Source organism: Terrapene carolina, unplaced genomic scaffold (genome assembly GCF_002925995.2).
Source record: "Terrapene carolina triunguis isolate 2854851 unplaced genomic scaffold, T_m_triunguis-2.0 Scaffold67, whole genome shotgun sequence".
Taxonomy (NCBI): domain Eukaryota; kingdom Metazoa; phylum Chordata; order Testudines; family Emydidae; genus Terrapene; species Terrapene triunguis.
The window spans coordinates 18,358,209-18,379,169 of record NW_020664418.1 but is presented as its reverse complement, the minus strand read 5'-3'; the positions used below and the strand labels follow the sequence as shown (position 1 = coordinate 18,379,169).

Sequence of the window (20,961 nt, the reverse complement as noted above, 5' to 3'; positions counted from 1 at the left end):
GCATAGATTTGCGCATTTTATTTTATTTTGCTTGTGACTTACTTTGTTCTGTCTGTTACTACTTTGAACCACTTAAATCCTACTGTCTGTATTTAATAAAATCACTTTTTATTTAGTAATTTACTCAGAGTATGTATTAATACCTGGGGGAGCAAACAGCTGTGCATATCTCTCTATCAGTGTTATAGAGGGCGAACAATCTATGAGTTTGCCCTGCATAAGCTTTATGCAGGGTAAAACGGATTTATCTGGGTTTAGACCCCATTGGGAGTTGGGCATCTGAGTGCTAAAGACAAGCACACTCCTGTGAGCTGTTTTTGGGTAAACTTGCAGTTTTGGGACAAGTGATTCAGACCCTAAGTCTGTGTTGGAGCCAGACAGGAGTGGCTGGCTCAGCAAGACAGGGTGCTGGAGCCCTAAGCTGGCAGGGAAAACAGAAGCAGGGGTAGTCTTGGCACATCGGATGGCAGCTCCCAAGGGGGTTTCTGTGATCCAACCCGTCACAGTCGCTTCTGCAGAGGGGGTGAAAATGCTGCCATTTTGATTTGATAGAATTTTATGCTCACTTTGCATGAGGTATGAAGGCAGTTGGGGAATCAGGCTCTTTCTTTACACAACACAGTTAATGGTTTCTGTTAATAGCAGTCTCCCTGCTGCTGCTTCTCCTGACAGCTTCCAAATGCTTACTTGATTTTTAGACATTTCCATGCCGTTCGTTCCCATTGTACAGCACATACATAAAACATTCTTAGACAAATAACTTGTAGTGGAAATACATCTTACAAAAACCTATTGGATGAGCTTGTTGTTAAGGCACTGGACCAGGACTTGGAAATTTAGGGCATGGCTACACTTGCCGATGTAGAGCGCTTTGAGTTAAATCAGCCTTCGTAGAGCGCAGTAGGGAAAGCGCTGCAGTCTGTCCACACTGCCAGCTGCCAGAGCACTGGCGTGCATGGGCGGCAGGTTTGTATAATTTTTGATGGTGCCCAAGTGGATCCGTCCCATCCATAGGACGGACTGGGGCAACCGCCCCGGGCCCCGCACTTTGGGGGGCCCTGCGCTTCAGGGGGACGTGGGCTCCAGGGTGGCTTGGGGAGTTAGCGGGGTGCCTGGCGCCAACAGCAGCGAGCAACCCTGCTCCGCCCCGCCTCTTCCCACCCCACCCCCACTCCACCTCTTCCCCAAAGCCCCCCGCCCCGAGCAATGCTGGGAGCCAGTGAGGTGGAGCGGAGTGGGCTGGAGCCAGGTCACTCGCTGCTGACAGCGCCAGGCCCCCCTCTAAGTCCCCAGGCCGCCCTGGATCCCGTGACCCCCTGAAGCACAAGGCAGGGGTAGGCACCACCATGTTGTGCGACGAACGCTTGACAAAATTACCGGACTTAGTGGCGGACATTGGGGGGGGGTATTATGTCATTCAGCCCATAAAATAGCACACTTTTTGCCACATCGAAAAAAACCAAAACAGTAACCTAGCTACTACTACTACTACTACTACTACTACTTAATAAATTCAACTCATATAATTAATGAAAAATGTGTGTATACTGTATGTGAGATTATTACATGAGAAATGAAAATGAGCTTGCTTTGGGATTTTACAAGGCACTTATATCATTTAAACACATTTGGTACCTTGAGGAATGATAACACTTCTTGCAAATCACATAAATATGGAACCCATGGTCCCCTTCCCTCACCCCATTGCAAAGGCACAGGGGTTATTGCTGGTTGCCCTAGGGCTGCAGAAAACCCTATGGACAAAACATATGGAAAAAAGAGGATCAATTTATACAGAGGGCTGAAGGGGACTCCCACAGTGCATTAATTAACACTTAATAAATACATCAAAAATAAATACATTACAGAGATAAGAGCCTGTAATGACAGACTTTACTTCATGAGAAGCTCCAGAGAAGGAAGACCCAGAGGGAGTAATGGTAGGGGCAATCTTAGGGAGACCAAAGGGGCTGGTAGAGGGAGCAGACAGAACAAGAGTAGCGGCACAGTCACTGCAGGGTTGACCCAGTCTTCTGCCTCTCCTGTGTGGGTGGAAACACTGATCACTACAGGTCTGTCTCATCTTACGCTGGGGTTACATTCTGCGGTCAGCGCATAAAGCAAAAACCGCGTATAGTCAAAATTACATTGAGTTCAATGGCGGGCGGAATCGCCCGCACTACAGGTACAGTATTAAAATTGTTATTTTTCTCTTTTTTTGTTTTTGTTTTTTGTTTTTGCCGACCGCGTAAAGCTGAAATCGCACATGTTAAATGCGTGTAAGATGCGACAGACCTGTATCACTATAGGAAGGAACAATAGAATGGAATGCCCAGAAGAATGAATGACTTGAGGACAATTTCCTGAAGGCACCCTTACCCTTAAAGAGCTTTTCTGTCTCTGACATTTATATTTCTACACAGGGTGGTTTGGCCCACAGAAATAAAAATCTGCACATCTTCCATGTGTTTTTGGACCAATGGAAAAAAATAGGTATAATTCAAGTGACTTTTTAAATTACCTATAAAACCGAGTTAACAAAATAAATGAGCTTATGAACAACCAGAAAATATACTTCTCAAGTGAAAAAACTACAAATGGACTTCTTTGCAAAGAAATTGTACGTGTTCTTACAGGAAAAGCCACAAACTGTCTGGAAAGGAAGAGTAGATTGAATTACTTGCCTCAGTGAAATTAAATATCCAGAGAATTGCTGTGCCTGTGATCATGATGACCGGGGCTTGCTCACCTGTGGCTCCCCCTCCCCATGCTGTGGAGGCACAGCCAGGCAGGTCTGCATCTGCAAGCAGGCACCCTGCCTCAGGTGCAGCTCCCATTGGCTGTGCTGGCCAGTAGGTTGGGAGCCCCCCTGGCCAATGGGCTGGCGGGGAGGGGGAAGGCAAAGGGGGAGATTGTAGGGAGCTCTGGAGCAGGGGAGACAGTGGGGGAGGGGAGTTGTCTGGCACAAAGGGGGGGGCTCTCTGGAGAGGGGTCACAGGGGCCATTGGGGGGTCTCTCGGGGGGGGCAGAGGGTTGTGTGGGTTTCTGTGGGGCGGGGGGGAGTGATGGACGGAGCCAGCTGCAACCTGGGTCTGTGCTGCGGGGGGGCTGGGGGGAGGAGGGGAGGAGGTTTGCTATAGCCCCCTCAGGAAGCCCCCTCTGTCCTGTGTATTTTATGCCAGCCCTGGGGTGCCCATCGCTGCTCCTTTTCCCCGCCCATGGCTCCATCTGTGCGTCCCCACAACCCCCGGCTGTGTCCTTGTGTCTGTCTGCCCCCACAACCTCCCGGCTCACCGGCTGTGTCTGTGTCTGTCTAACAGGGACAGACTCCTGCTGCTCACTCTCTGCCCAGGGCTGAGAGCCGCTGCCTGTGGCTCCCTCCCCCTCCTTGCTGTGGAGGCGCAGCCAGGTAGCTCTGGCACTGCCCCCTGTAGCTCCCATTGGCTGGGGTTCCCGGCCAATGGGCTGTGAGCTGGGTCAGCGCAGGGGTGCTCTCTGCAGCACACAGGGGCTCCGGGGAAGGGGGGAGCTGCCCCCGAGGTGAGAGCACCCCAAAGCATGGGGCCTGGGGCCCAAACATTGGTGGAGCTGGGCCCACCTTCAGGAATATTGGTGGAACATGTGCACCACGGGCCCATATAACTTGCTGCCTATGCTGGCGTGGCCACATTAGCAGCTCTTGCAACGGCCACAGAGAGCAGTGCATTATGTTAGCTATCCCAGCATGCAAGTGGCTGCCACATGCTTTTCAAATGGGGGGGGGGGGTGGAGTGTGGGGGGGGTGTGTTGGGTGTAGGGGGGGGGGGGGGGTGGGTTTTTTGGGGGCGCTGAGAGCATGTCAGCATGCTGTCTTGTAAGTTCAGACAGCAGCAGACCTCTCCTCCCCCCCACAGCATTTCACAGTAATGGTTGCTTTGTCTCGGAGCAGATAAGCATGCTGGATGTCAAACAGAGCTTTCAAAGGGCATATCGAAAACAATGACAAGAGTGGCCACTTGACTTAAGGGGATTATGGGACGTTTACGGAGGCTGATCAGAGCGCAGTAACCCAACACCTCGTTCACACTGATGCTGGGGCGCTCCAGCGGGGGCGCATCAAACATTATTCTACTCGCCGAGGTGGAGTACCAGGAGTGCTCTAGCCATGGAGTCAGAGCGCTCTACGTCCCTTGCCAGTGTGGACGGACAGTGAGCTAGTGCGCCCGCGGCTCCTTCAATGCGTTGTAACTCGCAAGTGTAGCCAAGCCCTTAACCAAGATCTCCTAGCTCTTCCACAGACTTCCTGTGCGACTTACGTCAAATCACATAATCCGTCTGTGCCTCGGTTCCCCACCCTTTTGTGTTTCTTCTGTTTGGAGTGCAAGCTGTTCAGGGCAGGAGCTTTCTCTCTTCTTAAGTGCGTACAGCACCCAGGACAATGGGGCTCATGGCACGACTGTAATAACAATATTTTACAATCAGTTTAATTATTTGTATTGAGGTAACATACAATCACAGATTTCATTTGCCTGTTCTGCATACACTATAGTTTCTGTCCGAGTGGTATGGCTTTTCTTTGAACCAGAGCCTCTAATGCCAATATCAGTTCCACAGGGCATGTTTGCATTTTGGAGCCTTGGAGTTCTGAAGTAGGACTAATGACACTTGATGCTTTTAGTTTTACTTTTTGGTGGGAAGATGCTAGCTGGAGTCCTGGATTTAATTTTACAAACTGTTGTTTGATGTGGTCTGGGGATAGAGCTGCAGTAGAGAAAAGAGAGCACAGGAGTAAGAAGCTGCTGGCACCTCTTGTAAATAGAAAAACAGTTTTGAGAAATGGGTTAAATTCAGTGTGTTTGAATTTAACCCACTTCTCAAAACTCTTACCCTAAATACCTATTGCCTCCAGTACTTGCTCCCATAGTCACGTGAGCTCGTCTGCTATATCCAGGCTTTGAAGTGCTATATGTCACTGAAACCCTTTACACTTGCTGATTGTTTTTCTTGCAGTTATCGCTGTGATGATTTTGTAGTCAATGATACCAAGCTGGGCCTGGTACAGAAAGTCAGGGAGCACCTACAGAACTTGGAAAAGTAAGTAACCTGCTTACCACTCCCCCTCCCCGCTCTGGGTGGACTTGGATATTGTTTAATTTGAATGGATTTTCTTTTTGTACCTTGTCCTTGTACAAGCCTTTTCATCATCTAAAAGAGATACCAGGATTACGGGGTTGGGATGACTTCTACATTGAAACTCATGGAAATGCAATTAACAAGCAGCTTTGTCTATGTCAGTAGTTCTCAAACTTTTTTACTGGTGACCCCTTTCACATAGCAAGCATCTGAGTGCGACCCCCCCCTTATAAATTAAAAAACACTTTTTTATATATTTAAGCCCATTATAAATGCTGGATGCAAAGCGGGGTTTGGGGTGGAGGCTGACAGCTCACGACCCCCCATGTAATAACCACACGACCCCCTGAGGGATCCTAACCCCCAGTTTGAGAACCCCTGGTCTATGTGCTGACTGAGGCATTCAGACTTGTCCTTGACAAGAATATCTTGGGAAACGTCTTGCCAAGAAGCAGGCATGGGTTCCCAGAATTAAGATTTGGTTGCTGGAGCAGAGCACTTAAAGTGGAAATGGAAGAAGGAAATATCCTGATAGATGTTAACTGCGTGGCCTGGTTTCTGAACATCTGAAGATGAGGAAAGCTCATGAACTTATAATAATTGTATACTGAGTTACAGAAGAGCAGTGCTTTATTGTGACTTATCTAGCTCTCTTCTACTGAGAAATATTATAATCTTTATCATGCAGATGCTGCAGCCAGTTCAGGAGAGGAAAATATTAGGGCTTTCATAGTTTGCTTGGAAACTTTGCAAAATATCTTGTGGAAGTCTAGGCACACACAGGTTCTTCCAAATATTGTTTGGCTGCCCCAGAGTTCACACACCAACATCACTAACAAGTGGCTGTGATGTTGGAAAATCTGATACTGGTACGCTAAATGTGTCACTTTGGCATCAGAATCTCCTGTTTGGCATTGTCCTAATCTGAGACCCTCTCTACTTCCATCTGCTGTCTCATTTGAATGCGGCTAGGAAATACTAACACTCATTGTTTTTCATTCCGTTATTTGCTGGGTTGATAACAAGTGTACAACATGTAGATGAGGGATGTATTTAATATTTAGGGAAGCCTTGGAGAAAATCGGCAACTTAGTTTTTCAGAGGTGAAGGTTGTCACTGTCAAGGCCAACTCATGGCTAGTAGCCATGTCCCAAGGTGAAAGCCCATTGCAGTGACTTCATGGTCAAAAGTATTTAAACTATAGACTTGAAACGGCAAAGGAAATATTGAAGAACGTTGCTATAGCATGCTACTTGTCTTTAGGTTTTTTATATTTTAGATTTTGCCTCTTGGCTGGTGCCAGAGCACTCTTGGAGGAACACTGTTATCCTATGATGCACATTTCTATGAAGGAACTTGTTGTTTGGGAGTCTCCCCTCACCCTGGCCTGACAAACACTGATATATTTTGCACACAGCAGTGGAGGATCTAGATACATTAGATCACACTGCAGTGGTGCACTGCATAATTTCTCATGAACCAGTAGCATCTCAACAGTTTATTTTGTGCTTCTTACAGGTTTCCAGCTGTTTTGAATAACTGTAAAACAGTTCACTTCTTACTTGGGCACTTTGTCTTCTAAAAGCTTATCTTAAAGGCTATAAAAGTATGTTTAGTGTAAGTGACTGTCATTGATTAGCAACATATGAAGCCCTTAATGCATTACACCCAATAATTTTCTAAGAATGGACTTTTTTGATATAATGTTGTTAGTGTTTGTCTGAGAGAAACTGCAAAGCTTGTGGCTCAAGTTGTTTTCTGCCTTAAATTGTTTGGCTCTGCACTTATTTTAAAGTGTCTTTCTAAAGCTCTGGAGAGACACTTCGGAAGACAAGAAGTGCCACTGGAGAAATTCAATATGAAGTGTCCTTTTGATTAAAAAAATATTAAGTCTGTTTTCAGATCAGAAGTTGCATGATAATTAGGACATGCTTCAGGGTACTCGCTATAGCATAACATAATTACATTAATTCAGATACTAGACCAGTGGGTCTCAAACTTTTGTACTGGTGACTCCTTTCACATAGCAAGCCTCTGCGTGTGAACCCCCCCTTATAAATATATAAAAAAGTGGTTTTAATTTAACACCATTATAAATGCTGGAAGCAAAGCGGGGTTTGGGGTGGAGGCTGACAGCTCGTGACCCCCCATGTAATAACCTCGCGACCCCCTGGGGGGTCCCAACCCCCAGTTTGAGAACCCCTGTATTAGACACTATTAAAAGAAGAGTTTTTGTATCTTTTCTATTTTAAGACAAATATTAAATGTTTATTGTACCTCTATAAAAGCATACGTTGAAACCGGGGAAGGCCTTTCTGCTCTTGAATGTTAATGATCTGATCTGTAACTGTTAGACATTAAGATGAATGCACACTCACTTTGTCCATTTTATATTTTTTATAATAAATAACATGTTTTAACTAATTTATTCCTTTACTATAGTTCAGCTTTTACAGCAGACAGACATAGGAAAAGAAAACTATTGGAAAATTCATCTCTGAACAGCAAATTATTAAAAGTAAATGTAAGTACAACACTTTCAGTGCTTGAAGGGGCTTCGTCAACTTACCAAGGCTCAAAATGGGCCTAATGTTGACCTAGTTTTAAAGTGGTTATAATCTGGCTTCAAATTCTAAATGTCATGTATTTGTTGTATCTCTCTGCCTTCCTCTAATGGAGAGGTGACTTATTTCTTTTTTAAAAATTGCTGGGTCCTCTTGTAATCACACTAACCTAATGCTTGAGCTTCCCTGTTGCTTAGCAGCATCCGCTAACTAGGAAACAGCTAGTGCCAATTGGGCTGAAAAGCAGAGGTAGGTAAGAGGCAGCCTCTTGTCTGGTAGATGAGTATTGCAGTCAAATTGTCAATTGCAGAAGAAAAGGACACAAACCATTCCTCCCTATTAGTTAAGGAGGTAATTGCAAATTAAGAAAAGGGGGTAATCAGAGAAGTGGCAAAGTTAGTAGATGACACAAAGTTAGTCAAGATAGGGAAGTCCAGAGCTGACTGTGAAGAGTTCCAAAGGGATCTCACTAAACCAAGTGACTTGTCAACAAAATGGCAGATGAAATTCAGTGTTGATAATAAGTGCAAAGTAATGCTCATGGGGGGAGGGAAGTCACAGCTGTATATACAAAATGATTGGTTATAAATTAGCTGTAGCCACTTAAGAAAGAGATCTTGGAGTCATCGTGAATAGTTCTATGAAAACATCTGTTAAATGTGCAGCAGCAGTCAAAAAGCCTTAAAAGTATGTTAGGAACCAATAGGAAAGGGACAAACAGATAATAAGACAGAAAATATCATAATGCTATTCTATAAATTCATAGTACGTTCACAACTTGAATCCTGCACGCAGTTCTGGTTGTCCCATCTCAAAAAGATATATTAGAACTGGAAAAGTTACAGAGAAGGCAACAAAAATGATTAGGGGCATGGTACAGCTTCCATACAAGGAGAAATTAAAAAAGATTAGGACTAGTCAGTTTAGAAAAGAGATGACTTGAGAGGTGGGTATGATAGATGGCTATAAAAATCATGTGTGTGAAGAAAGTAAATAAGGAAGTGTTATTTACCCCTTCTCATAACATAAGAACCAGGGATCACCCAATTAAATGAATAGACAGCAGGTTTAAAACATAAGGAAGTACTTCTTCACACACCGTTCAGTCAACCCGCGGAACTAATTTCCAGGGGATGACGTGAAGGTCAAAAATAAAACTGGGTTCAAAAAAAGTATTTGATAAGCTCACAGAGGATAGGTCCAAGAATGGCTACTAGCCAAGATGATCTGGGGTGCAACCCCATGCTGTGAGTGTTCCTAAACCTCTGTCTGCTGGAAGCTGAAACTGGATAATGGGATGAATCACTCAATAAATTGCCCTGTTCCATTCATTCCCTTTGAAGCATCTGTCACCGGCCACTGTCGGAAAGCAAGATACTGGGCCAGATGGACCTTTGTTCTGACTCAGTATGGCCATTCTCAGGTTCTTAATAAACGTTTGAGTAAAATTTTCAAAAGGGTTTAAGTCCCATTTTTCAGAAGTGTCTTTAGGTGCTTTTGAAAATGTTACCCTTTGTCTCTATTCTCATCTTGCCTGCTGCTCCCACTTTATAGGTACCTGTCTCCTGATGTTGGCTAGAGGGCATACCGCTTTCACATTCAGTTTCACTCTGCCCTCTCCCAGCTTGGTGGGGCTGCATGTATAAAAAATTAAAAGAAGGGCAAGAATGCAGTGCAGGAATGGAACCTGACCCGTGGGAGCTGCAGTAGTAGCTCTCAGCTGCTGGTGCTACATTGTTGATGCATAAACTTGCCTCTCCACACAGATAGCTTACTCGGAGAGGCAGGAATTCTCCAGAGGGTGCATGGAAGTAGGGATGGGTGTGGTTGGTAGGACAGCTGTACAGCTGCTCTCCTATGTCTACACTGCAATTAAAAACCTATGATTGGCCAGTGCCAGCTGACTTGGGCTCAGGGGCTGTTGAATTGCAGTGTAGACATTTGGGCTTGGGCTGGAGCCCAGACTCCAGGACCCTGCAAGGTGGGGAGGATCCCAGAGCTCAGGCTGCAGTCCAAGCCCAAATATCGACACCGTAAGTAAATCGCCCCTTAGCTTGAGCCAGATGGCACAGGCCAACCACGGGTATCTAATTGCAGTGTGGACATACTCCTAATTGGCTCCCTCTGCATGCCCAGAGTTCCAAGCAGCTGGTAGTGAGTTGCTGTCTTGGACGTCTGGGGTTTTAGTTACTTTCAAAACTGGCAGGCCTAGTTAGTGTCCTTCTTCAATTGATAAGAACATTTCTCAGGACGACTGAGGAAGCATTTGCAATACTGTACAGGCTTCTTTTTGGCTACAGACTCACATGAATTCTCAGTGTCTGGAAAATCAGAAGTAAAACTACAGCTGATGTATAGCAATTGAGAAGACTGAATTAGAACATACTAACTGAATGGAGATTATATCCATTTTAGAGTCTGAGCTATCTTTGTTTTCTCTGTTTTATTAATACATGAATGTTGCCCAAGGCAACTGATGGTCTTTTCTCTGCTGGCACGTTGGATCAGTGTCTAGAAAAAGCAGGGCACAGGGTGTTTGCAATAATGCCATGCTGTCTAACCAGAGATGGGGTGAGAAGGGTACTAAAAGGCATTGTGGGGGTGGGGTTTTTGTATGTTGGAAACAACACCTCCTTTAAAAATAGGCTCTTGCAATTACTCAACTGCTAAAATGCTGAGTTTTCTATCTAATGCTGACTTTTCTATCTAAATATTATAAAATATTCTTATGCTGTTCGCTCTTTAGGCTTTACTTGAGACTTAAGTTTTGTATGTTGTTTGTGGTAATGTTAAATTCTCTAATGATATCAAGACATAAGCCAGGGGACAGTATCTGAATTACAGAAGCTTTCTCCCATTGTCCCTACTTGAAAGCACACTGCTCTTGTCAGGACTAGAGTTGATTTTGAACTCCTGTTGTTAGAAGATTGGTTAACATACCATTCTGGAGACCGTAAAGTTAAAAGTTCATCATGTTGTTCTTATGTAATGTATAAATTTTGACTGGCAACTAAAACACAAGTGCAAAAGATTTAGAAATAAAAGTAGCTACAAAACCAAATTAGCCTGTGTGCTGCATTCCTCTAAACTGTCAACAGTTGGTAAGCCAACAATGTCACATGCCTGCTCTCTCCAGCACTCCTATCCCCAACCCCTTCAGCTTGTACAGTCTGTTTAATTTCAGTAGTTTTCCCCAAAATGTTGTTTGTTTTTTTCAAAACAAAAAAGCCAGCAGCCCAGTGCTGGGGTCTCATAAGGAGTCCTAAAAGAGCAACCCATACCACATGATGGTGGGGGAGTCAATGGGTAATTGGCAAGGAATTAGATCTCATTTTCAGGGTGAGATGATTTTCAATAGTGCCTTAGGGAGGTTGGCATGCAGCTCCCATTGAAAAGCGTTGGGAATTGGGTACCTAACTCAGGCCTGGTCTACACTAAGGGATTAGGTCAAATTTAGCCGCGTCAGGTCGATTTAAAAATGAATGCGTCCACACAACCAACCCCGTTCCGTCGACCTTAAACCAGTTCCCTCCCCCTCACCCCACGAGGGGGTTGTGCCCTCCCCCGCCCCCCCCCCGGACTCCTGCCCCATTCAACCCCCCATGTTCCTTGACACCCTACCCCCGGGACCCCTGCCCCATCCACCCCCCTTCCCTGTCCCCTAACTGCCCCCTGCTGCCCCATCCAACCCCTCCTCTCATTCCTGATGGCCCCGCGGAACCCCTGCCCCATCCAACCACCCCTTCTCCCTGTCCCCTGACCACTGCCGGAACCCCTGCCCCTTACTGCCTCCCACCGCCCCATCCAACACCTCTGCTCCTTCCTGACTGCCCCCCCAGGACCCTTGCCCCCATTCAATTCCCCTGTTCCCTGCCCTCTGACCGACCCGAGTCCCGACCCTAATCCACCCCCGCGCCCTCTATCCAACACCTGCTTCCTGCCCCCCTTACCGCGCTGCCTGGAGATGGGGGCCGCGGGCGCCGGGCCGGAGTTGGGGGCTGGGCTGGCGCCGCTGGCCGTCCTGGAGTCGGAGCCCAGCCCAGAGCCAGGGGCCAGGCCGGAGCCAGCCCAGAGTTAGAATCATAGAATATCAGTTTTGGAAGGGACCTCAGGAGGTCATCTAGTCCAACTGCCTGCTCAAAGCAGGACCAATTCCCAACTAAATCATTCCAGCCAGGGCTTTGTCAAGCCGGGCCTTGAAAACCTCCAAGGAAGGAGATTCCACCACCTCCCTAGGTAAGGCATTCCAGTGCTTCACCACCCTCCTAGTGAAATAGTGTTTCCTAATATCCAACCTAGACCTCCCCCACTGCAACTTGAGACCATTGCTCCTTGTTCTGTCATCTGCCACCACTGAGAACAGCCGAGCTCCATCCTCTTTGGAACCCCCCCTCAGGTAGTTGAAAGCAGTTATCAAATCCCCCCCTCGTTCTTCTCTTCTGGAGACTAAACAATCCCAGTTCCCTCAGCCTCTCCTCATAAGTCATGTGCTCCAGACCCCTAATCATTTTTGTTGCCCTCCGCTGGACTCTTTCCAATATTTCCACATCCTTCTTGTAGTGTGGGGCCCAAAACTGGACACAGTACTCCAGATGAGGCCTCACCAATGTCGCATAAAGGGGAACGATCACGTCCCTCGATCTGCTGGCAATGCCCCTACTTATACAGCCCAAAATGCCATTAGCCTTCTTGGCAACAAGAGCACACAGTTGACTCATATCCAGCTTCTCGTCCACTGTGACCCCTAGGTCCTTTTCTGCAGAACTGCTACCTAGCCATTTGGTCCCTAGTCTGTAGCAGGGCATCGGATTCTTCCGTCCTAAGTGCAGGACTCTGCACTTGTCCTTGTTGAACCTCATCAGGTTTCTTTTGGCCCAGTCCTCCAATTTGTCTAGGTCCCTCTGTATCTGATCCCTACCCTCCAGCATATCTACCACGCCTCCCAGTTTAGTGTCATCTGCAAACTTACTGAGAGTGCAGTCCACACCATCCTCCAGATCATTAATAAAGATATTAAACAAAACCGGCCCCAGGACCGACCCTTGGGGCACTCCGCTTGAAACCGGCTGCCAACTAGACATGGAGCCATTGATCGCTACCCGTTGAGCCCGACGATCTAGCCAGCTTTCTATCCACCTTACAGTCCATTCATCCAGCCCATACTTCTTTAACTTGGCGGCAAGAATACTGTGGGAGACCGTATCAAAAGCTTTGCTAAAGTCAAGGAATAACACATCCACTGCTTTCCCCTCATCCACAGAGCCAGTTATCTCATCATAGAAGGCAATTAGGTTAGTCAGGCACGACTTCCCCTTGGTGAATCCATGCTGACTGTTCCTGATCACTTTCCTCTCCTCTGAGTGTTTCATAATTGATTCCTTGAGGACCTGCTCCATGATTTTTCCAGGGACTGAGGTGAGGCTGACTGGCCTGTACTTCCCCGGATCCTCCTCCTTCCCTTTTTTAAAGATGGGCACTACATTAGCCTTTTTCCAGTCATCCGGGACCTCCCCCGATCGCCATGAGTTTTCAAAGATGATGGCCAATGGCTCCGCAATCACATCCGCCAACTCCTTTAGCACCCTCGGATGCAGCGCATCCGGCCCCATGGATTTGTGCTCATCCAGTTTTTCTAAATAGTCCCGAACCACTTCTTTCTCCACGGAGGGCTGGTCACCTGCTGCCCAGTCCAGCAGTCTGGGAGCTGACCTTGTTTGTGAAGACAGAGGCAAAAAAAGCATTGAGTACATTAGCTTTTTCCACATCCTCTGTCACTAGGTTGCCTCCCTCATTCAGTAAGGGGCCCACACTTTCCTTGACTTTCTTCTTGTTGCTAACATACCTAAAGAAACCCTTCTTGTTACTCTTAACATCTCTTGCTAGCTGCAACTCGAAGTGCGATTTGGCCTTCCTGATTTCACTCTTGCATGCCTGAGCGATATTTTTATACTCCTCCCTGGTCATTTGTCCAATCTTCCACTTCTTGTAAGCTTCTTTTTTGTGTTTAAGGTCAGCAAGGATTTCACTGTTAAGCCAAGCTGGTCGCCTGCCATATTTACTATTCTTTCTACACGTCGGGATGGTTTGTTCCTGCAACCACAATAAGGATTCTTTAAAATACAGCCAGCTCTCCTGGACCCCTTTCCCCTTCATGTTGTTCTCCCAGTGGATCCTGCCCATCTGTTCCCTGAGGGAGTCAAAGTCTGCTTTTCTGAAGTCCAGGGTCCGTATTCTGCTGCTCTCCTTTCTTCCTTATGTCAGGATCCTGAACTCGACCATCTCATGGTCACTGCCTCCCAGGTTCCCATCCACTTTTGCTTCCCCTACTAATTCTTCCCTGTTTGTGAGCAGCAGGTCAAGAAAAGCTCTGCCCCTAGTTGGTTCCTCCAGCACTTGCACCAGGAAATTGTCCCCTACACTTTCCAAAAACTTCCTGGATTTTCTGTGCACCACTGTATTGCTCTCCCAGCAGATATCAGGGTGATTAAAGTCTCCCATGAGAACCAGGGCCTGCGATCTAGCAACTTCTGATAGTTGCTGGAAGAACGCCTCGTCCACCTCACCCCCCTGGTCTGGTGGTTTATAGCAGACTCCGACCACGACATCACCCTTGTTGCTCACACTTCTCAACTTTATCCAGAGACTCTCAGATTTTTCTGCAGTTTCATACCGGAGCTCTGAGCAGTCATACTCCTCTCTTACATACAATGCAACTCCCCCACCTTTTCTGCCCTGCCTGTCCTTCCTGAACAGTTTATATCCATCCATGACAGTACTCCAGTCATGTGAGTTATCCCACCAAGTCTCTGTTATTCCAATCGCATCATAGTTCCCTGACTGTGCCAGGACTTCCAGTTCTCCCTGCTTGTTTCCCAGGCTTCTTGCATTTGTGTATAGGCACTTAAGATAACTCATCGATCGTCCCTCTTTCTCAGTATGAGACGGGGTCCTCCCCTCTTGCGCTCTCCTGCTCTTGCCTCCTCCCAGGATCCCATTTCCCCACTTACCTCAGGGCTTTGGTCTCCTTCCCCCGGTGAGCCTAGTTTAAAGCCCTCCTCACTAGGTTAGCCAGCCTGCTTGCGAAGATGCTCTTCCCTCTCTTCGTTAGGTGGAGCCCGTCTCTGCCTAGCACTCCTCCTTCTTGGAACACCATCCCATGGTCAAAGAATCCAAAGCCTTCTCTCCGACACCACTTGCGTAGCCATTCGTTGACTTCCACGATTCGACGGTCTCTACGACCTTCTACGATTCGGCGGGCTGGGCCGGGGCGAAGTCGGGGGCCGGGGGCTGGAGCCGCGGGCCAGCCCGAAGGCGGGGGCTGGCCCGGAGTTGGGGCCAGGGTCTGGCCTGGAGTCGGGGCCTGAGTCGGGGGTCGGGCCGGAGTCGCGCCGCCCGGCCGGAGTCGGAGTCAGGGCCGGGTCCGCCTGGAGCCATGTGGCGCCTGGAGCCCTCCTCGCGCCCTCCACCCCAGCTCACCTGCAGGAAGCTGCTGCTTCCTTCTCAGCCCTCCCAGGCTTCCCACGCTAACAGCTGATTCGCGGGAAGCCGGGAGGGGGAGCCTTCAGGGGAGGAGGCAGAGGCGGAGCCGGAGCCAGGTGAGCTGGGGCAGGGGGCAGGGCAGGAGCTGCTGGAGCTTTTGTTAAATTTAAAAGCCCTTTTAGAACCGGGACAACCGATTCTAAAAGGGGTTCTACATTTAACAACCGGTTCCCGCGAACCGGTGGGAACCGGCTCCAGCTCACCGCTGGTTATAGCAGATTAGAAGGCGAAAAAAATGCACTCGTGGTGACATGTTTTTCGAGCTCATGCAGTCCTCCCGCACTGATAGAGCACAGCTTAATGCATGGAGGCATTCAGTGGCAGAGGCCAGGAAAGAATTAAGTGAGCGCGAAGAGCGGAGGCAGGACGCGATGCTGAGGCTAATGGGGGAGCAAACTGACATGATGAAACGTCTGTTGGAGCTGCAGGAAAGCCAACAAGAGCACAGACCCCCGCTGCATCCACTGTATAACCACCTACCCTTCTCCCCATGTTCCATATCCTCCTCACCCAGATGCCCAAGAACACGTGGGGGGTGAGAGGGTGGAGAGGCTCCGGGCACCCAGCCACTCCACTCCATAGGATGGCCCAAGCAACAGAAGGCTGTCATTCAAACAATTTGATTTTTAGTGTGGCTACAATAAGCAATGTGGCCTTGTCCTTCCCTCCTCCCCCACCCCACCTGAGCTACCTTGTCCGTTATCTCTCTCTCTTTTTTTTTTTTTTTTTAATTAATAAAGAATGCATGGTTTCAAAATAATAGTTACTTTATTTCAAAGGGGGGAGGGTAGTTGGCTTACAGAGAATTAAAATTAACAAGTGGGGCGGGTTTGCATCAAGGAGAAACACACACAACTGTCACACCGAAGCTTGGCAGTCATGAAACTGGTTTTCAAAGCCTCTCTGATGCGCAGCGCGCCCTGCTGTGCTCTTCTAATCACCCTGGTGTCTGGCACGAAACGATTGTCTGCCGTTGCTTTCAGAGAGGGAGGGCGACTGATGACATGTACCCGAAACCACCCACGACAATGTTTTTGCCCCATCAGGCATTGGGAGTTTAACCCAGAATTCCAATGGGCGGCGGAGACTGCGGGAACCGTGGGATAGCTACCCACAGTGCACCGCTCCGTAAGTCGATGCTAGCCATGGTAGTGAGGACGCACTCCGCCAACTTAATGTGCTTAGTGTGGACATATGCAATCGACTGTATAAAATCGATTTCTAAAAATTGACTTCTATAAAATCGACCTAATTTCGTAGTGTAGACATACCCTCAGATGCTCTTGAAAATCCATCCAACAGCCTAGAGTGGATTGTTATAAATAGTAAGTAAAACATTCTCTCAAAACAACAAAGATCCCCAAATGTCCTCTGAAGGTTTATTTAGATGGTAAAAAACGAATTTTTCAATCCAATCAAGGTACCCCTTTAATAGCTGTGTAGATAGTTAAATACCTTTTAGATCCTTTGAGCTAGTCATGTTGTAGGCTTGGCTCCCAGCTGGCTCAAACAGTCTGTTGTTAGTTCTATTTGAATGTACACTGCTGCACAGGTGACTGTTGTGTGCTTCGGGGGTAGCTGTCTGTCTCTTTTGACTTACCTCTTTCTTCTGGTTCCCAGGGGAGCACCAATGCCCTTTGTGCTACAGGCCTTCGCAATCTGGGGAACACGTGTTTCATGAATGCGATCCTTCAGTCTCTCAGGTATCCATCATGTTTTATATGCAATCATCAAATCAAATTCCTACCCCGGGCTTGAGATTGATTTGGTGGTATCTGTTCTGCAGTGCTAGGCAAGAAAGGCCGGCGACTTCTCTTCCTCACTCTTGCCCTATAGACCTGTCGGAATGGGGGGTGCTGCCTTGGCAACATCCTCTGTCTTCCAAGAGGAGGGAGGAGCTCTCCAAAGTGATCCCTGTGATTGATTCAGGAGTAGTAATGATGTTCAGAGGAAGCCCCTAGATGTTCAGCTTGAAGGGTAGGGGGTCTGACATGACGCCCCTTGTGGGTCAGGGATCAGTTAGGGCATCTGCAGGGGAAGGGATTGTCTGTGTTCGGAAGGATGCAGTGTCTCCAGAGAGAGGGGCAGACCATTATCACTGGGAAATGGTAACATAATTTGAGTGTCTGGTTACTGGGCCTGGTTTCTCACTAACAGATTTGTAGGTGCTCTAGTGGCAAGGTGCCACTGGAACTCTGACCAGACAGGCAAACCCGATTCTTGACCCTCATTTTCCAGGCCTTTGGAGACTGGGCCTCTTGTGGAGTTGTGCTTGGTCTCCATTATGTCATCCTCTTGCTCCCCTCCCCCTTTAATGTACTAGTGAATCTATTTAAAATGCAAGTTAGCAAATGTCATGCAGCCTGGCTGAGAGCTGCACTGAAATTTTTGTGACCTTAGGGACCCTTCCTTCACCCCATAAGTGCAGGCTCTTCTGTGTAACAGCAGCAGCCTCTGCCCTCCTCCTCCCAAAGTTAACACGTGTAATTGAATCATCATTGTATTGCTCACAAAAAGTAACTTCAAAATTTAACTTTGTACAAATATTTTGCACATATTCACAGTAAAAATGCATCAGATGGTGCATCCTCAGGGCCAAATTCTCACTGGGTAGAGAGACAGTAGTGTACCTACATCTGAGCATGCAATTACATGTGCACTGGCAGGAGTCATGCGTACTCTTGAGCCAGTAGATTGCTGGCCTCTTTCTGAAAACCAAGGCCAAATTCTCAGCTAGTTTAAACTGGCATAGCTCTGTTAATTACATTGGAAATACTCAGATTTAAACCAGCTGAGGATCAGGCCCTGGTCTTTTTAATCTTGTCAGACCTACTGTTTCACCCTTCTAATGATCTAGGTACTTGCCATCCATCTACCTTCCCTATCCCTCTGTAGTTCCAGCTAGATACTATATTACTGTATGCAATTCCTGCCCTTAACTGTTGAGTATTATGACTGTACTGTGTAATTACAATTTTTATGTTTCAATGAGGTATGGTGGCATAACAGTGATGGAGAAAAGATTTTTATATGTAGTCTGTAAATCAATTTCTAATGCTTTAAATTCTTTCTAGATGGTATGAACTATATTAAAGTCTACTGATACATTAATATTAATGCCACTTATAGACATGGATTTGTTTACAGTGAGCATGATGTAAGAACTCAACACTCAGTAATTATGGAACCTTGGTATCTCCTAATCAGAAGAGAGAAAAGATATAGATGTTGCAGGTAACTGGGCCGGTGAATGCCATTTAGTGGTGCCCATTGTACATGTGCTGAGTAGATAATTATATTGTAACACTAGATGCAACTGACTAGTTCTCTTGATGGGAAACTTGACCTATTCAGTGTTATAAGAACTAGTTCAAGAAGCCAAGTGAGCATCTCCAAAGAATACTGTGCAAAGCACACACGTATCCTTCCTATTATCTGTTCTATACGTTTCTCACTCTCATTTCTTTTTCCTACAGTAACATTCAGCAGTTTTGCTGTTACTTCAAAGAGTTGCCAGCCGTGGAGTTGCGGAATGGGAAAACAGCTGGCAGGCGAACTTACCATACCAGGAGCCAAGGGGATAACAACGTGTAAGTTCTTGCTAGCACTGAACTTCAAGAAGTAGCAGTAGAAGCTGAAAGAGGTAGTGCCAGGTGCTATTTGGGTGTATTGTACAAGTGGAGATGTTTACATAATTTCCACTGTGTTCTTGTAGCTGTCACAGGAGAGAAGACTAGCATCCATCAAACAGTGCTGGAATGAAGTTAAATATATTTAGAGCTGGAATTATTAACTTAACTGGACTAGGTGTCACCTAGTGCTTCTTAATCTTACTCGAAAAACTCTTTCCAATGTGCTCGAAAATTAGCACAGAAGCCTGGATTTTAAAAAATTGGCTGAAGGACCTTAAACAAGAATAATAAATACTGTATTGAGTTGTGGGAGAGGAGAAAAAATGTCTGCTAGAGTACCAGAGGGGGGTAGTTTTGGGCTTGGTTTATTTAAACATTTTAGCACTAAATTATAGTATAGGCAACAACCCTGAGAGAATTTTAAGGTGAACAAGTGGACTGAATCTTCACCAACATGCAAATAATTGTGCGCACAAGATTTACAGGTACAATTTTAGAGGTGCTTAGATACTACATTGATGAAAACTTAGATAGAAAATCTGTCCCACTTCCATCCTTAACATCTGTGATTTCACAATGTTGCTAGTCTGTCTTCTCTACCCCTTCAATTTTGTGGATTAGATTTAGATTGTAAAATTTTTAGGGACTTGGAATATGTCCTTGTATAAGAAGCTGAAATGATTTACCACGTGAACCATTTTTATCAAAGGAAATTCTTTGACATTCGTACCACTGAAGTCCTGAAAATGTAGATTAGAGTATGAATCCACACTAATTCATTTTTACTTTCTCTCCCCAGTTCATTGGTTGAAGAGTTTAGAAAGACACTTTGTGCTTTATGGCAAGGGAGCCAAACTGCATTTAGCCCAGAGTCTTTATTTTATGTCGTTTGGAAAATCATGCCAAATTTTAGGTAAGTTCCGTAAGACAAAGAGCAGTGTTCTTGAATGTAACCTTATGCCACCTGTGCCCTAATCTGGCTCCTGGAAAATACTCCATGCAGCCTCCCCCTGTGCCCACAAATGTAACTTCACTTTTATCTAGAGACTTTCTTTCATCGAGATAATTGCTTGTTGCCAGTATGCACACTGCATATAGTAGAGTCAGAGAAGACAAATCCCTTGTATACAAGGACTAGAGTACATAATTTTGATGAGTAATGGCTTGCTTCTAGGGGCAGGAGAGCCAAGATAAAGTCCTACGGTTCATCACCAAGAATAAGGAATTTACAGAACCTAAACTTTTGGCTATGATAGGAATGATATTAAAAAAAATAAATAAATACAGTTGCCATAGCTCTAAGTAAAACATACTGGGCAAAACTTCCTTGATTCTCGAAACATTCTAGCTACTGCCAATGTAACTCTAAGTAAGGGCTATAAGAGTCTATGGGTGTTACGCACACTGTCAAAAAAAAGTTACCCAAGTAAATCAAAGTATCATTCCTCTCCAAGGTCTCCCTGTCCTGGCCCATGAACCTCTTTCAAAGGAGCACTGAAACCTGTTAGGATTTGTGAAGGTAAGTTGCTCCATGTTCTCAGGTAGTAAAGATGTTCTGTTATCTGTTACATCTCCAGCAGTGCTGAAAAGATGCTGTGAACACATATGCTTAGCTGAATAACCCAGATAATAAAAGGCCATCTTTAGTATTCTTCACACTGCCTAATATGTGTTTTACTGGCTTATGAGAATCAAGGAAGTTTAATACCAGTGGCTTCAAGCAATGGCCAAAACGTTCTAGGCATAAGAACATTATCTCTAATATGCTTGATGAGTTACCCCGTTATCAGTAATAAACCTACCCTACAGATCTTGTGTGACTGAGCAAGGAAATCTGTTCTCTAGCAAATTTTCAGCACTGTGGGTTCTATCATGGCTTTTAACATAAAGTGCTGCCCTCTTCTGGGAACGTGGCACTCTCAGGAGAGGGAGAATTTGTGGCCCACGGGTAACACCAGCTGTCTAGGAACACTTCATTAGTTAAAGGTACTAGTTGTGCACTCTGCCTTCCTTCGGCCATATCTGCCCCTCTATTGAGTGAAGCAAAATAATGCGGTAAGCCACATGGAAAGAAAAGTCAGCCACTCGCTATGTTTTCCCCTGCATTTGCAGGA

At 46.3% G+C, this 20,961-nt stretch overlaps 1 protein-coding gene across 2 annotated transcripts in view; it reads left to right on the top strand.

Annotated features, from left to right (window-relative positions):
• Positions 1-20,961, top strand: part of USP3 (ubiquitin specific peptidase 3) — a 64,963-nt gene that overhangs the window by 30,675 nt on the left and 13,327 nt on the right. For both annotated transcript variants that reach the window (XM_024200584.3, XM_024200585.3), the window contains 5 exons: positions 4,990-5,073; positions 7,555-7,636; positions 16,836-16,918; positions 18,692-18,805; positions 19,647-19,760. In XM_024200584.3, the coding sequence (XP_024056352.1) occupies positions 4,990-5,073; positions 7,555-7,636; positions 16,836-16,918; positions 18,692-18,805; positions 19,647-19,760 (477 nt within the window). The remainder of the gene's footprint in view (positions 1-4,989; positions 5,074-7,554; positions 7,637-16,835; positions 16,919-18,691; positions 18,806-19,646; positions 19,761-20,961) is intronic.